Genomic DNA, 18,217 nt, shown 5'->3' on the forward strand with positions numbered 1-18,217 from the left:
CCTTAGTTCCTGGCCCTGTAAGGTAGGGAGAGGCACTTACCCTGATGTGTTTTCATGAGGAATGGGTGAACACAGGCACACATAGTAGTGGGCCTGAGGCCTGCCACACTGTAGACACTCGACAGGCATCTGCTCCCCCTTCTGGAGGACCCCGACTGTAGAAGCCAATTTTGCCATCATTGTTCACCATTGTCTACAAAATGTAGACAAGGGCATTGTCTCTGAAACTGCAAGGTGAGAGGGCTATTGGCAATTGCGCATAGAGGTCAAGAGCTTGGCCCAAGATTGATCAGCAGGGCAGAGTTCCAGAGCAAGGCACCTGCCTGGTTTGGGGTAGGGTGGTGAAGGCTGCATGTGGGATGTCTGTGTATTCATGAGCTGGACCAGGACCCATCGGCACACAGACAGGGGACTGTCATGATTCACTACACTCAGCTGTTCCTCAAGGCATACCTGCCTCAACATCTCAAAAAAAACCACCTAGATAGAAGACCAAGAGGCATCAATTCCAATTTGTTAGGGCTTTCTGGGTGTGGTAAAGCCAACCCCTGTCATCTCCACCAGCTTCCTGCTTCCCCTTACTGAGAAGTGAAAACACCATTCAATTAAGGTAATTAAATCCACCCAAAGAGCTCAGGCTCAGAAACCACACTACAGGCAAGTGGTCAAACCCAGGAGCAAAGCAAACCCCAATGGCTTCCTGTGCAAAGACAGGCAGGGACCAGAGGGGAGTGAAACAGCCTCCTTAGCAGGTCGAGAGCATCCCTGCCGGCTCTACAAGGCCCACCTGAACCTTCCTGCTGTCTGCCTTCCCCAGCAGGAGGGCCCTCTGCTTACCAGCGGAATCATCACCTCCATTCCCGGGGTGGTCACGGAAACGTGAGCTGAGGAGATCCATAAGAGGTGATTAGAAACAAAAACCCTCCTTTTCTTCATCCCTGCCCTGGATTCCCCCACTGAACAGCAGCCCACAAGCCCACGAGCCCAAGACACACGTATCTGCCCCTGAGCCCGTGGACCAGAGGGTCAGGGCTGCTTCTCAGAGGAAGCGTGGGGTAACCAAGTTGCAAGCCTGGACTGAATCCCAGCCTGCATTCTCTTCTCTACATGCTGTCTGCGCCTCTCTGTGTCTTTCCTTCTCCACCCGGAAAATGGTGACAATAAGGCCTGCTCGCCCCACTTCATAGGGATTGCAAGGTTCAAACAAGATAATGTCCACTGAATGTGTCCTGAACTGCAGGGTGATATGCAAACATGAGTCATCCCATACTGACTCATGGTGTTGGCCTCCTCTGATGGTGATCCCCTTTGGGTCCCAAAAGCTGGTGAGAACCCCAGGTTGTGAGATAAAAAAAAAAACAGGATGTCCAGTGAAACTTAAATTTCAGATAAACAATGGACACCTATTTTTTAGAAGTATGTGATGATTAATTTTAGGGAGAACTCTAATACAAAGTATATTCCACTATTAGACAAGACACACTCATACTAGGTTGGTTGTTTATCTGGAATTCAAATTTCACTGGATGTCCTGTATTTTTAATTTGCTCAATCTGGCAACCAAGCCAGGACAAACCACCAATGGCTCTCTCCCTTGCTATGTCCAACTCCAGAACCACAACAGGCCCGGATCCCAAGCCCAGCTCTGCCACTCATCAGCTGTGTGAAATGGAATATTCGCTTCACGTCTCTGAGGGTCCACAGTCTCATGCCAGAAAGGAAGCTGATAGTGCACAGCCACGCAGGCAGTTATGGGGCTGGATCTGGGGCCTTGGAGCAGGGCTCTGGTTCTGTGGGCCCCTCACACTTCTTCAGCTTTGGATCTTGGATGAGTAGCTGTAGGTGGAGCATCTGAAGAAGGGCCTGTAGAGGGTGATCAGAATGAGTCCCTCCTCCAGCCACCTCCTGTCCTCACTGTCTGGGACAGACCTGCAGAAGCCGAGCTGCATGCTCTCTCAGGCCTGGGCCAGCCCCAGCCAGGAGCCCCGTGGGAGGAAAGGAGAACGTGGGGTGGCAGTGCTTTAAGTTGTCCTGCACCACACTGCATGCTCACCGCAAAGCTCTGTCCTCCAGACCTGGCATCCAGGAGGCCCACTCAGGATCAGCAGCTGGAAACCCTGGTATGACCACCATGCGCTAGCAATCCTGTCAGTCAAAGACAAACCAGGTCGGGGCCCTCTCTCCCAGGAGTTCAAATCCTTGTTGGAAAGCTGGATTTACAGCAGATAAAGTGGAATACAGCAGTGCAAGTGGTTAAAAAAACCCAACAGGGAAGAGGAGAGCTGAGGATAAGCAGTCAGCCATTGGTGGCCAGGAGACAGAAAGAGACACAGCAGGCAGGTAGCACTCCCAGGAGCCAAGCCAGGACCCACCTGGGCCTGTAGCTGCTTCCCCAGTGCATGCACCACAGGCCTGCAGGGAGGGAGTGTGAGGAGAGCTGGCACTTCGTGACGGTCACCCAGAGGCATTTGTAAGGGACCAGGAGAGAGAACACTGTACCTGCAAAGAGCAGTGTATTCCAGTTCAACCACGTGACTTGGGAAAAAGCATCAGGTGAGGAAACATTTCAGAAGAGGTGGAATTCAGTAAGGACCATGCAAAGGATATTTTGTTGCTCGTCAGGAGAAAAAGCTGATTCACGAGGATGTACGCTCAGATCTGGTTTATTTGATATATTCTGATTCAAAAAGATGACCCTCGTTGGGCACCTGGGTGGCTCAGTTAGTTAAGCATCTGCCTTCAGCTCAGGTCATGATCTCAGGGTCCTGGGATCAAGCCCCATATCAGGCTCCCTGCTCAGCAGGGCGTCTGCTTCTCCTTCTGCCCCTCCCCCTGTTCATGAGTGCCTGCTCTCTCTCTCTCTCAAATAAATACAATCTTAAAAAAAAAAACAAAAAAAGATGATCCTGGCAATAAGGCAAAACAAAACACATCCTCATGTATAATTCTCCGTGTCTCAAGGCCACAGGAGCACATACAGGCCCCCAGTTCCCCACCGAGCAACTATAGGATGGGGTGTCACCAAACCCTCCTTACCTCTCCCCAAGGGCTGAACTGGAAAGTCCAGTCCACTAACTTCTGCATTCTGATGCTTTACAGAGCCTGCTTTACCTGATGCAAGCTTGACCAACATTTAGCATCAGTGGATGAAGTGCTGGAGAACCTGATAACCAAGCCAAGGCTGTGGGTGTTCTCCAGGGTTGCGTGTACAACACAGGGCAGATGCCAACAATCATCTGCTGACACCTGCAATTTAGATAATGTATCAGTTAATGACCATTTGCAATGCGGTTGTAAACAACACCCCAGTTAATGTACTCAACAAATATTTGCTGGATGCTGGCCCTCCAGAAGTAATCAAATTATCCCCGACTGGAGTCCTGAGTACAATTCAAATGACAACCAGGAAAATGGAGAAGTCACGAAGTTACTTCTTACTTCTCCCTGATTATCCTGAAACTCAATCCTGACTTAAATGGTCTGTGCCATGGTACAAATGAATACCTTTCACTGTGCCAACCTGGGAGCCGTCTCTAAGACTGATCTGTTCCACCCGCTTCCATCTCTTACTACAGGCAGATTTTATGAATTTTAGGGCTTGGAATCAAAAAGTAAGTTAAATGCACTTGAATCCAAATTCACTGATTTGAAATTTGTGATAATTCTGGAATTATCCAATTACGATTGACTTTCAATAAAATTAGTCCTGCTAAGCAGTCAATAATATAAATAGATGACTGAGGTGGAATGATTTGCCTACTCATTTAACAGATTTCTCTTGTGCTATGCACTATGCTGCCTAAGGATAGACTGGAGAGCCAGACGGACACAGACGGACCCAGACTCCTTGAAACTCCCAGGTTATCAGGAAAGATACACATTAAATAATAATCACCCAGTTAACCACTTGAGTACTTGAGTACGTTACAGTAAGTATTGCAAGGGAGAGGGTACAGCAAGCTACAAAAGCATATAACAGACTTAAAATAGCCTAAAGAAGCTGCCTTACTGAAGGATCATGTGAACTGGGTTCTGAAGCATAGGTAAGACCCAAGCAGGTAACAGGGTCAAATAAAAGTAAAGAATTCCAGGGAGCAGGAGCAATGTGTGCAAAGGCCCTGAGGCATGCTCTGAAAGCCAAGCATGAGGAGGGAGACAGCCCAAGAGGAGGATGGAAAGGGAGGCTCTTTTTAAGGAGGTTCATTTTCATTCTTTAAAACTGGGAGGCCCTGGTGGCTCAGCGGTTTAACACCGCCTTCAGCCCAGGGTGTGATCCTGGGGTCCTGGGATCGAGTCCCACATCAAGCTCCCTGCATGGAGCCTGCTTCTCCCTCTGCCTGTGTCTCTGCCTCTCTTTCTGTGTGTGTCTCTCATGAATGAATAAATAAAATCTTTAAAAAAATAAAAATAAAAATAAAATTGGGAGGCCATGAAGGGATTCTGAGCAAGAGCCTGACATGAACAGATTTGAGTTTTACAAGCTGTTCTTGAATGCAGTGTTGAGAATGAATACAGAATAGCCCAAGGGAGTAGCCCAAAGCGGTGAGCAGGACAGATCCACACTGGCCTCTAAAAAGTGTGTTTCAGCGGCAATGACAGAGATCCTGTGAGTCCAAGTACAGAGTGACAGTTTCCCTAACTGTTCACAGAACAAATGCTACCACATCCTTCTGCGCCCACATCTTAGCCAGGTGCAAGTCAGATTGGTTCCATCCTTAGCCTTAAACTCTATACCTCGGGGGAGCAGCAGGCAGTGGAATGGGCCCACTATTCCGTGACACAGAAGGGTCAGTCCAAATTTTTCTGATGGCCTTAATACCCAAGGGCAGTGGTTCTTCTCAAGAGAATGTGTCCTTCAGTCTCACTCCTTCTTTTCTCTGCTTCAGTTTGCCCTCCAGAAAAATTGAGCATAAGGATACCCAGCTCAGAACATTCCCACATTTATTCAGTTTCTATGTTGACGAGCTGACTCCACCAAAGCAAATCAGACTTCTCTTCTGAGTCAAGCAATTTTCGTTGTAGTTGAGGAGAAAACAAAACAACCACCCATTCCCAAGACAGATGGATTTTTATGTGTGACCTGTGACAATACAGCATGAGCTATGGAAACAGGACGCCCAGCATGGTGTGAGGACAAATGACAGTCTGGGAGTCAGGGACGAGGCCGGCCCCACGGTGGTAGACACAGGGCCCTCTGTGGGCCTCCAAAGAAATGTCCTCCACAAATCTGAGTGACTGTGATTATTAATATTATTAATAAAATACCATGGACTGGGTTAACATCCAGGAGCTGAGAAGAGGAAGGTCCTTCAGGAAGCCCCAATGGTCTGCATTGAAAATTTGCATAATGGATTTATTTTAATTAGTTTACACTTCATTCTGAGTACTCTTAAAATTCTCCTGGGCAGCTTTTTGGTTCTTTAAGCTGTCAAAATAGATACTCAAGCCTCCTGCCAACAATAAATCGAACACTGTGCTACTGCTTGCTGAGTGGATTCAAGTTCTGCCACTTGAGTTCTCTTTATTGCAAAACCTAAGTTATTAATCCACATGGGAAAAGGCCTTTGGTCAGATTCGACTAGCAAAAAATAGTCCACAACCGCGCCAACCATATTAGAAATCCCAAAGGCTTAAAACAGGTTCCTAAAGATTTAATGAATATTGAAAGCAATAGATATGGGCTCTATATTGTTTTCACCAAAAATGCCTATGTCTGGAATTTTGTTGAGGTCAAGTGTGGATTTAAAAATATATATTTGAAAGCCAACTGTATTATTGACATTTAAAGACATGTTTTGCACCTGATGCATCTTGACCAGTTGGTCAGTTGGGGCCACTGACACTATTTTTCTTCTTTCTAGATGGGCTATGATGATAGCAAATGTAAGCATGAGAAGAAGTTTTAAAACTACAGATCCTAAATCCCAGCAAAGCAGGCACATGCAGCCCCCACTGCTGTAACAGGTATGGAACCAACCCCAAAGAAACACCTTCCATTGTCAGCTACTGTGCTGAAGGGCTCCACTGGGCGTTGGGAGAAGAGGGAGTGGGACCGGGCTTGGAGACTACTTTATGACTGTCCCATCCCAACCCAGGAAAATCAAATCAGAATTGACGAAGCTATCTAAATAAAGGTCTCCTTCCTGAGCCAGAAGAAATGTGGTTACAGCAGTTCTTTCTTATCCATGGTTTTGATATTTTGCAGTTTCAGCTACCTACGGTCAACCACGGTCCAGAAGCACATGATCCTCCCTCTGACATATGGTCAGAAGTCAATAGTAACCTAATCCTACATCACAGTGCCCAAGTCATTCGTCCCACATCATCTTGTCACGTAGACATTTTATCGTCTCACATCATCACAGGAAGGGTGAGTATAATACAATAAGATTTGAAAGAGAGAGAGAGAGAGAGACCACATTTACATAACTGTTATTATAGTATATTGTTATAGTTGTTCTATTTACTATTGAGTATTGGTAATCTTGTACTGTGTCTAATTTGTCAATTAAATTTTATCATAGGGAAATCGTAGTATGTATAGGATTCAATACTACTATTCGTAGTTTCAGCCATCCACTGGGGGTCTTGGAATGTATCCCCCATGGATAAGGGGGGGGGACTACTATATTTTCCGAATACTCCAATATCAGTGAACATCTTTTATTACTGTTTGGAATTATGACTCAAACCTCAGATCAGTTAGGGTTCTTTGACTATGCACAAAAGAAACAGAAACTGGACAAATTCAATTGAAATAGGTAGTAAAAGGAAATTGGAGCCCTTGCAGACTCAAGGTGAAGGCTGAAGTTCCAGGCTAGGAAAAGATAAGCAGACAGACAGCCACTGGAGAGAACATCCAAGCGTATTTCCATCCTGGTGTCATCCCAGGAGAAACAGGACAGGGGCATGGCCTGGGTCTCACATCTGCGCTTGGCCCAGGGAGGTCTCAGCAAGCACCTTGACTTTCAGCCCCACCAACACTAAACACAGTGGGGAGAAGAAATTGCCCCCAAAACTATCAAATGTTTTTACTCAGGGGAGAAGGATGGAAGCTGAGTGTTCAAAAAAATAACAAGTATCTGCTAATAGTGAGGCGGGGGCAGGGGTGGATTTCATTGCCTGGAGGTTTTTTACTTAACTCCAAGATTCTAAATTTAAATCCCCAACTATTTTATTTTCATCTAAAATGTGGAGGTATAGAAACCCCAGTATCACCATTACCAAGTACAGCCATTGCTAAGATTAAGATCCCAGCATTCAGGACACCTGAAGCCTCCCCTAACTATATACGTAGAACCTCAAGGTCCAGAAAACTTGACTCACAGTGGTCGAAGCCATTAAGATCCCCCACCCTACCCCAATAACACAACTTCCAGAAGAGGTAGTCCTGGCACATGCTCACAGCTCAGCAATGCTGTCAGGGACCCAGGGCTACTCTGCTCACCAAGCCAGCCTCAGCAAGTTGCCTTTTAATTGTCATTGCAAAGTCAATGCCTTGGTGTTATGAGTTGAGTTGTATCCCCCAGATTTTTATATGTTGAAGTCCTAACTCCCGGGGACCTCAGAATGTGCTTTTATTTGGGAAATGGGGTGATTGCAGATGTAATTAGTTAATATCAGATCACAGGGTGGGCTCTACTCCAACAGGACTGGTGCTTTCATAAAAAGGGGAAATTTAGACACAGAGACACAGACACAGGAAAGATAATATGAAGAGAGAGAAGGTGGTCATCTAAAAGTCAAGGAGAATAGCCTGGAACAGAACCTTCCCTCACAGCCCAGAGAAGGAACAAACCCCACTGACACCTGATTTGGGACTTCTAGCCTCCAGAATTGTGAGATACTAAATTTCTGTTGTGCAAGCCAGTGCTTTGTGGTTCACCGTTGGCCATAACAAACAAACACACTCTGTCTCAGGCTTTGTGTCTGCATTAGAAACAGGAGGAAACAGCACCAACAGAATGGAAACAACAGGGACTATTCCTTTGATCAGAAAGGCCAGGGACTCCTTGGGGGCTCAGTGGCTGAGGGTCTGCCTTCAGCTCAGGTCGTGATCCCAGGGTCCTGGGATCGAGTCCCACATCGGGCTCCTCTTGGGGAGCCTGCTTCTTCCTCTGCTTATGTCTCTACCTTGCTCTGTGTGTCTCTCATGAATAAATAAATAAAATCTTTAAAAAAGAAGGAAAAAAGAAAGGCCAGAACTTTCCCCGACATCAGAATGCTTCCATCCCTGTGACAGGAGCTATGCCACCAAGAAGGAGAAGCCAGTGGGAAAGAGAGTGAGGTTGGCCAGCCAGCAGGGTCTAAAAGCTGAAGCAGAAGTCCTTGGCCTTCTAAAAGGCCTGGACTCTCCTCTCTGGGGAGACACAGCCCTGATTTTCAAGGCAGGGCTAAGGAACATGTAAATAGAAGCTTTCACAGAGCTGGCTCATCCAGTTCACTAGAACTCAGGGTCCCTCCTTCCTCCAGCACAGCCAGCTCAGTTTTCTCATTCACAAAACCAGGTCAGCCTGCCAACAAGTCAGCACTGGAAACTCACCATCAGGCTGTGGTCAAGATACAGGAAAACAAACAAACAAACAAAAAGCCCAAAGAAGGCTGGCCTTCAGGACCGAAACACAATGCCACTGGCACAGCAGCAACACACCTGGGTGGGACATCTCATGCACTATCCCCCATGGGGGACCAGGACCACATGGGATGCCTGATGTGCAGGCTCTACCTCCCCCTTGGGAGCATCTTCATCTTCCATCCCCTAAAGCCCTGGTGGTGTCATCACTCTGACCAGCCAGGCAAGAAGGGAAGCATGCAGCCTTGCCGGCTTCTGCTGCTGATGTGAACGGAGCTACCGTGTGACAATGTCATCTGTCAGCTGAGGACACAGAGCACCCTGCCAGATGTTCACTGTCCCAAATGCCCACCACTTGGGCCCATTCTAGGGTCTATACTTGCTATTTTATCTAACTTTTAATGTACTCATTGACTTGTTCCCTGTCTGGGCCAGAACTGTTCCAGGCAGTGGAAGGATGTACCCCAGTAGTAGTGGTCAGGGTCCCAGCGGAAGCAGCTTCCTCAGACAGGACCCAGAAGGAAAAGCAACATACCACCTCACACCCATTTAGGATGGCTACCATGAAAAAAAAAAAACCACATAAAATAACAAGTGCTGGCAAGGCTGTGGACAAGCTAGAACTCTGTGCACTGCTGGTGGGAATGCAAAGTGATAGAAACACCATGAAAACAGTAGGAACTTCCTCAAAAGATTTAAAATGGAATTACCATATGATCCAGCAATTCCATGTCTAGGCAATTCCACGTGCCCAAAAGAATTGGAAGCAGAATCTTGAACAGGTAATTTGTATACCCACGTTCATAGCAGAATTGTTCACAGTAGCCAAAAGTGGAAACAGCCTAAATATTCATTGAGAGATGAATGGATAAACAAAAGAGAATAAACATACAGTGGACTATTATTCAGCCTTAAAAGGGAAGGAAATTGAATGGAAGTGGATGATCCTTGAGGACATCATGCTAAGTGAATCAGCCAGTCACAAAAAGACAAATACTGTGTGATTCCACTCATATGAAGGACCTAGAGTAATAAAATTCATGGAGATAGAAAGTAGACAGTGGCTGCCAGGGGCTGCATCAGCGGCAGGTGGAGGGTAGAGTGGAATTGATATCTGACGGATACAGAGTCTCAGTGGGGAATGCTGTCAAAGTTCTAGAGTTGGATGGTGGTGATGGCTGCACCAATATGAATGCACTTAACACCACTGAACTGTATACTTAGAATGGTTAAGTTGGTAACTTTTATTTCATGTGTATTTCGCCACATTTTTTTTTAAAGAAGAAAATCTAAGGAAGGGACCATAACAGAGGTATAAGAATTAGGGAGAGCCCAGCATGTGGAGCCACTCAGAAGTGAGGAAGCCATCCTCCCCACATCCCCAGGGGGCAAGGGGAGCAGTGAGAGTCTGAGCCCAGGGGAGGGGCCATAGTTAGAGAAGACTGCAGCATTGCCAGGACCCCATACCACAGCCAGGAACGGGGATGGAGGGGAAATGCTGGGGAATCTGGCTCCCTCTAGGCTCCCCCCAGCATCTTCCACTGGTCACCCAACTCTCTAACTGGTAAGTTAGAGAGTTCAGGAGCCCAGGTGCTACAGGCTCTTGGGGACTGTACCCTCTTGGGCACAGTGAGAGAATGTGGGGAGGCGACACCGCCTGGAATGTCAGGGAAGACCTCTCCACAAAAATGGCACATCTGAACCATAGGCACTGTACCAGGCAGGGTTCTCCAGAGGAACAGGACCAATAGCATGTGTAGATATAAAAAGAGATTTGTTTTAAGGAACTGGCTCATGTAGTCATGGTTGCTGGCGGGTGTGACATCTGCAGAGCAGACTGGAGACCCAGGCGGATTGGTGTTGCAGCTCCAGTCTGGAGACCTGAGGCAGAATTCTCCCGTCCTCTGGGGAGCTCAGTCTTTGAGATGCGGCCCACCCACGTTACAGAAGGTGGGTAATCTGCTTTACTCATAGTCCATTGATTTAAATGTTAATTACATCTAAAAAATACTTTCATAGCAACATCTAGATATATTTGCCCAAAAACTGGCCACTGGGGCCTGACCAGGTTTTGACACATAAAATTAACCATCAAAGGTACGATTACCCATCTAGACCAGCGTGTAGTTCTCATATGGAGCCACTAAGTTGGATATCCTATTCATACCCTACACGTCTTTCTTTTACAGAGGAAAAAAAAAATCACACTGTGCAATTGCATCTGGTCAATAGGAAGCTCTAGTTTTGTGGGAAGAGGGCTGCTCTTCCAGAATCATCACACAGAGGCACCCTCTGGCTGACCAGGGACAGTCTTCCCAGCTGGTGGATGATGCAGGGGAACAAGAAGTGCACGGACGGGTTCAGCGACTCCTCAAGCATCGGCAGTGTGCTGGACGATGCGGACAGGGAAGTGAGCAGCCTCACAGACCGGGCGTTCCGGAGCTTGTGCATCTCAGAGGACACATCTTTTAACGACTCTGACCTGACCCTGTCCCCAGATATCAGCCGCCAGGTGTTTGGAAATTTTCACCAGGGAACGGTGAGCCACACCCACAGGAAAAGCAGCATTTGGAGCCAGTTACCATCACAAGGCACCGAGCATGCAGGCTGGGCGGCCACATTCCAACAGCTACCCAAGTATGTTCAAGGAGAGGAAAAGTATCCCAAAAGCAGCCCCCCACTGACACCAGCCCAGAGGAGACTGGAGGTGCCAGTTTCTGGCCTGAGGAGCAGCAACAAGCCTGTTTCTAAAGTGTCATCACTAATTAAATCTTTTGACAGGACCGAGAGCCAACATTGTGACAGCCGGCCTCCTACCAGTAAGCCCCCAGCTCTCAAAAATCCCCCCAAATTTGCTCCTCTTCCAGAAAGTGGCATCAACTTCTGCTTCGATTCTGCCTTTCTGACTGTCAGGAGGGTGCCTGCTGAAGTCTCTAGTGCCCATCAGAATAGCCATCAGCCTGGCAGGAAGCACGGAGAGCAGGAGTCCCCCAAGAATCCTGACATGGCCAGTCACAACTCCAGCAGCTTCCTCCCAACACCTGAAAATGTGGCCAACTCGTTTGAGCCAAAGTTCCCTTCTTCACCCCACAAGCCAGCCAAGGGCGAGCCTGGAAGGGGTAAGGACTGGCCTCGCAAAGGGACCTTTCTTCATAGTGAAAACAGTGCTTTTGAGTCATGGAATGCCCACCAACCGAGGCTGCCTGAGAGGAAGGAGGCTGCTGACCCTGTCCCAGAAAGCAAGGCTCCCAAGCACTATGAGGACACACCCCTGTTAAGAGAGCCCCTGGCCCCTGAACACCATGTCTCCCCCTGCCAAGCCCAGGCCAGCTGTAGTCAGGATGAGAACAGGCTGACAGCAGGGGCTCTCACCACATCTGGATCCTGGGGAGCTAGAGATCCAGGAGCCCAGATATTCCCTGTGGAGGGAGAAGCTTCTAGCTCACAGCCTGACCCTCAGGTGAAGCCGACCCAGGCCCCGTGGAGGAAACCAAAGCCTAGCAAGGGAAGGAAAGAAAGTCTACCAGATGCTTCGGAAAAGAAGCAGGCCACCAGAAGAGGCCCAGCCTTGTATACAAAGCACAATCCCCAGGGACAATTTCCAGAAAACGAGGCTCTTGACATGCCCATGGACCCCAATGAGCATTACAGTCCTCCTTTTAACATCAGTAAGCTTCTGACCCCTGTCATACCCACCAAGCATGTCCTGGATCCACCTGACAGTCAGCTGGTGGAGATAACCCCATCTCCCTCAGGACAGCTCAACGGGTACCAAGAGAAGGAGCCCAGTGAATGTCAATCTTGGGACACCTACAAATCCAAAGCCCCTAGCCTGTTGTTCAACCTTAAGGATGTGCGGAAGCGTGTTAAGAGCACATACAGTCCGTCACCTCTCTTGAAAGGCCTTGAGGAGAAAACCAGAGGCAAGCAAGAACCCATGAGCAATGGCGTCATCCTTCCCAATGGGCTTGAGGAGAGCTCTCCAAACGAGCTCTCTAAGGAGAGGCCAGCTGACGGCCCTTCTGTGTCACACATCAGTACCCAGAAGGACCCTAAGGCTGACCCTGGTGCTGCCTCTGAAGACAGCTATCTAACTCTTAGCTCACCTCCAGCTACCACCCAAGCCCCCTTCTGCGTCAACGGGGAGAGAGATGACAGAAACAGCTACGAGAAGGACGATGGAGAACCAGAGATGGGCACTGCCAAGTCCGGCGAGTGTCCAGACTCTGGGGAACGCTGCCCCAGGAAGCACCTGTCCCTGAGGCTTTGCAGCAGAGAGCCTGAAGCAGGGAAGGCTGCAGAGAAATCAGGGACCCCCAACCTAGAGAAGGGGTTCTTGAGATCCGTGTCTCAAGAAACAGAATCCGAGAGAGAGGCAGGATTCCAGAATCCAAACTTTAACCAGAAATTCTCCCCAGGGCCCCTCTCTCCCGAGGAAGAAGATGTGTTTTACAGTGACACACAATCTGATTTCATGCCAGGCTTCAAAAGTAAGGCCAAATTCAGCACCAGCTCTTCAGACCAGTCCTTTGCCTCATTTGAGGATCAGCAGAAAACGTGGTTCAGCGAGAGCCAGCAGGAAGACAGGAGGAATGATGGAAGTGCAGGAGACAGTCAGAAGGATGAGAAGGAGAAGACGATGGGGAAAGATGAGCTGCCGCACTGTGCCCTACGTAACGGGCCGGTGTGCATACAGGAGCACAGCAAGGGGGGACTGCTGCAAGGAGAAGGGGAAGGTTTATCTGGATGTAGGCCCAGGAAGACGTCGAGAGAGGAAGCTAACTTCAGAGGCACTTGGATGGGGGGAAGTAAGGATACATGCAAAGACCTTACCCCCTCACCATCTTCCACTTCAAACAAGCACATACTGTTTGCAATTAAAGACAATACCCTCAGGGCCACCCCCGTGATAAAACCCATCATGCTGCCCCTTCTGAGGACCCTGTCATCAGAGGACCCACTGGGCAGTAGCCACAAAGAGGAGGACTTGCCAAAGCCAGGCTGGGGAGAAGAGGCTGGTGGTCTCTGTGGCCCTGAGAGCCAGGAAATGGCCAATACCCCGACACCTGCTAGCACGCAGGGCACACACTTGGAGCACACAGCCTGCGAGGGCATGGACCATGGGCAGGTGCCCAGCATGGCCTGGATGGAGACTCCTCAGCCAGTCCCAACAAGAAATGTCCCATCTCCTCCACTCATGGGAGAGGATAAAGGGCTGAAGCCACGACGGGTTGTGGCAAAGGAAGGCAAGAACAGTTCCATGGACCGGGGGAAGCTGGATGCTCCAAGGTGCATCCCCACCATCGCTTTGCCCCAAGGCGACCCAGAAGACCAGCCACCCTCACAGCAGCTGGGGATGTGCTGGGAAGAGCACACACAAGATTTCAAAAGTCACTTATTGTCTACACCTAGAGCAGGGCCCCCAGGGAGAAGATTGGTCCCTGGTGAGATGGCAACTTCCCCTAATGCCAGCTCCCTGGATGAGAGCAGCGTGTGCTCCCCTGCTACCAGCACCATTTGGGACGATGCTTCCCAGTCCCCCACCAAGCCAGGCCTGCTGCCAGGGGAGCCTCCTCACCCCAGCCCCTGGGCCAGCCCCTACTCTGCCGGGGTTGCCCACAGGGAGGACCTGACACATGCCCTCACATGGGAAGCTGGCTCAGACCCCCAACTTGAGCCAAGCACAGAAGACCTCCGGACACTTTCTCCAAGAGGTTTGGTGCTGGACACGGCCACCAGCTCTGTAGGCCTCCCTGAGAAACCAGAGCCTCCGGCTCAGCTGGAGAGAGCGGCTGGCAAGCCACCTGCGGTGCCCCCCAAAACAGAGAAGGCCCTACGGCGGGCAAAAAAGCTGGCCAGCAAGAGGAGAAAGACCAACCAACTGCAAGAAAAACATGGTGAAACCAGAGAAGAAAAGCCCTCCCTGGAGGACTGGGAGCAGAGGCCACCATCCCCTGGAGAGAGACCCCGACCCAGGTTTCCCACGGTCCGCTCCCTGCCGCCTCCCATCCACCGCCACTCAGTGTCTGCCTTCTCAGAGCCACTCAGGAGGCAGCCTGGGGGACCCCAGTCCCTTACACCTCTGCCCCCTTACCCTGCCACCCAGAAGGTCCTCCAAGATCCCCAATCTGGAGAGTACTTTGTCTTCGATCTGCCACTCCAGGTGAAAATCAAGACCTTCTATGACCCAGAGACGGGCAAATATGTCAAGGTCCCCATCCCATCCTCTGAGGGAGGTTCCCCCGAGCTGCCCCCACCCAACACACCTGCTGCTCGCTACATGCTGTACCCCCACTTCCGGCCCCTGCCCGTGACAGCCTTGATGCCCCTGCGCTGCTCCTCTCAGCTCTCTGCCCCCACCTTCTTAAGGCAGGGCCTTCACCCCACCGAGGCGGCCAGCCCTGGGTCCCAGAGAGCCTGTGAGGCCGGCCTGCAGCTGGCCCCAAAGCCTCGAGGCGACCCCACCCAGCACCCCACAGGCCAGTGCCCTGAAGCACCTCCGCAGTGCCTGGGGGAGGAGGGAGATGCTTCACACCTGGGCATCATCTCCACCAACGACCTAGAGGACTTTGCCACAGAAGGCGTTTCTTGAGAACTACAGCAGACTAACCCCCCTCAAATAAACCCAGAAGAACTTACTTCCCCTTTCCCCAAAACAATCACTTACATACACACACACAGACACACACACACACAAATCAACACATACTTAGCCATGTGGGATCCCTAATGTCTCAAAGGAAGTGGGGATTCCGAGAAAACCCCAGCTGAAAGGCTTCCTGGGCCTCCCCTCCCTGGGAGGGCACTGTTTGCATGACCGGGTCCCTCCTAAGCTCCTTCCCTGATCCTGGATCTGGCCTCCTTCCCTCTTTCTTCTCCCCTCCCTTACTCTGTCCCCCTCTGGCCATGCCACTGCGGTGGGTCCAGCCTATTCCTAATGACCGTGACTACTCTGCTCCGGCATCCCACCTAATTCTTCTTAAGGGCCAGCTCATGCAGTGAGCAAGCTCCCAAGACCCCCAGAAACAGCACACTGCACTGTGCCCAGCCCTGCCCAGCGAGCAGACCACCCAGCCCAGCCCCTCCAGGTCCAGCGGGGCCCAGAGAAGGGCCTCCATCCCTCCCCACTGCAGGAGCCATTTCCAGCTCACGCAGGCAGAAATGGCTCAGGACTGCCCCCAGGCAACCCCGCAGAAATGTTTATTTGGATAGAATGGGTTTCTTTACTGAGGAAGCTTTCCTCTGAAAGCTATTTTCTGATAAAGAAAAGGCTACCTTTTAAAAAGTGAAACAAGCTTGTGGATTTGGTTCTGTCCCCGACTCCCACCTTCCATCTCTGGGCAGTGGCGGGTCTCCACTGGTAGGTTAAGTGCCTTGTGCTCTCCCAGCCTTCCCCCACTGCCAGCCACGCGGGGGCTTCACATTTGAGCAGAGCAGCCTTAGCACCTAATGTCATTCTGATGCTCCTCCTCGAGCTCCCAGCACCATCCCTGCCTTCCCAGGGCTGGGTTCCCCATCAAGGCCTGAGTCAGGCCCCAGGTATCCCAATTTCATGACTATTATCTGTGCCCTATGCTCAAAAGGAAATTGTATTTTCCCAACTCCCTGGCCTTCGAGGAAGTGGAGGGAAGTATCTGATCCAGGTCAAGGGAGCAAAATGCAATAACCATCTCTGCACCTCTGAGAACAGGGACAGTCTGTGAGCACATGCCCACTGTGGGCAACTGTGCTGAGAAGGAAAGCAGGCTGGTCCTCATGGGCTTCCATGGGCATTCGCTGAAGCAACTTCATTCTTGTGCTATGGGAAAGACAGGGGCAAACACGTCTTCCCTCCTTGTTTAGCAAGGGCAGCTGTCATGGCAGCTGTTGGGACTGTGCTGCCCATGTCCCATGGGACCCCACTAAATGCATCATCCTTGTTCTTTTGGCAGAGATGCTATTCCCAGGCTAGAAAAATGGCACAGAACTCACCAAGTCCCAGATTTGCACAAATACAAGGGCTCTAGCTTATTCTTGGTCATGAATTGGATTCAGGATTTTCTACCTATTTGTTTTCCCAACAAGTACAGCCACACCTTAATTTCATTGTGAAAATACTACACCAACCCCCTGGCTCAATGCCGTGATGAGTCAACCAGATGATTAGCCAGGAACACAGGCAGGCTGCCGTCCGAGAAGTCTGGTTCCCAGGAGTCACTCATCGGGGTGCAAGTGAGACAAACAAGCTATGATCTTGGCTCTGCCACTGTGGCTTAAGCATCCTCCCACCTTGCTTTCATCTTATTCAAATAGGAAATGTGATATCTCATTTTTAAATTCTCAGGGCCCCGGGGAAAAGAATAGCCTAACAAAAGTAGAATCCTTCTGTTAAATAAATAAATAAATAAATAAATAAATAAATAAATAAATAAATAAATAAATAAAATTTTTTTAAAACCATAGTAATGGTAACTGTGTCCCCACAAGGAAAAATATATTTTCCTTAAGGGTAGCTCATGTTTGGGGAAGCAGTCATCATCTGTCTTAGAAACAACAGAAGCAGAGCTATGGGTAGAGCTGAAAGCATAAAGGCAGATATTTGGAGATGAAGGCCAACTTCCCTGTGAATGTGCCAGAGGAACGGCGAGAACTGTGTCTGGCAGAAAGCAACATCCAGGAACTGGAGGGTATTATGCTGAGTGAAGTAAGTCAAGCGGAGAAGGACAAACAGTGTATGTTCTCATTCATTTGGGGAATATGAATAATAGTGAAAGGGAATATAAGGGAAGGGAGAAGAAATGTGTGGGAAATATCAGAAAGGGACACAGAACATGAGAGACTCCTAACTCTGGGAAACGAACTAGGGGTGGTGGAGGGGGAGGAGGGCAGGGGGTGGGAGTGACTGGGTGACGGGCACTGAGGGGGACACTTGACGGGATGAGCACTGGGTGTTATTCTGTATGTTGGTAAATTGAACACCAATAAAAATTAATTTATTAAAAAAAAAAAGAAAGCAACATCCACTCAGGGCGCAGGGATTCCTGGGACACCTGGCTCTGCAGCAGGTCAGCCAGAAGGAAGACCTCCACCTGACAGCAAGGTGCCTATGTTCCTAGGAAGCAGGTAATGCTTCCAGGGGGCAAAAGCAATGAACACCAACTCATTTGGAAATCATGTTCTCTTCCCTCCTTCCTCTTTCCCTCTCTTCCTCCCCCTCCTCTCCTTTTCCCTAACTCTCTGTTTTCCTCTCTCCCTCCTATTACAAACATCTTCAGAGTCCCCACTCTGTGCCAAGCACTTCACTGGGCACCTAAAGATATACCATGATAATAAGATCTGGTCTTCACACCCAGAGAATTAAAATCTAACAAAGAAGAAAGACAGTTATAGTCCTGCATGGTAAGCAATTTAATACAGTGGTCTGAGGAGAATCTAACTCAGCCTGGAAGGATAAGGGGCTTCCTACAGGGGATGGCACCCAAGCTGAGTCAGCAAACACCAAATAGTACATGAGCTTCTGAAGAAACCAGAATTTCCCCAGCTTTAATCTATCCATCAAACAAAGATGACATTTGTTAAATACTAATAGATTTGCCTTACGATGTCAAAGTATAATGGCTTAGCTAATTGTTAAATTTTTTTAGCATTTTTAATCAGCACAAGAAT

At 49.3% G+C, this 18,217-nt stretch overlaps 1 protein-coding gene across 4 annotated transcripts in view; it reads left to right on the forward strand.

Annotated features, from left to right (window-relative positions):
- The window catches only part of CUNH10orf71 (chromosome unknown C10orf71 homolog), a 31,058-nt gene extending 13,675 nt beyond the window's left edge, over positions 1 to 17,383 (forward strand). For all 4 annotated transcript variants that reach the window (XM_055345656.1, XM_055345655.1, XM_055345657.1 and 1 more), the window contains 3 exons: positions 5,862 to 5,964; positions 6,206 to 6,370; positions 10,762 to 17,383. In XM_055345656.1, the coding sequence (XP_055201631.1) occupies positions 10,899 to 15,164 (4,266 nt within the window). In that variant the 5' untranslated portion in view covers positions 5,862 to 5,964; positions 6,206 to 6,370; positions 10,762 to 10,898 and the 3' untranslated portion in view covers positions 15,165 to 17,383. The remainder of the gene's footprint in view (positions 1 to 5,861; positions 5,965 to 6,205; positions 6,371 to 10,761) is intronic.
- Positions 17,384 to 18,217: the final 834 nt, after the last annotated feature.

Source organism: Nyctereutes procyonoides, unplaced genomic scaffold (genome assembly GCF_905146905.1).
Source record: "Nyctereutes procyonoides isolate TBG_1078 unplaced genomic scaffold, NYPRO_anot_genome, whole genome shotgun sequence".
NCBI classification, from domain to species: Eukaryota; Metazoa; Chordata; class Mammalia; order Carnivora; family Canidae; genus Nyctereutes; species Nyctereutes procyonoides.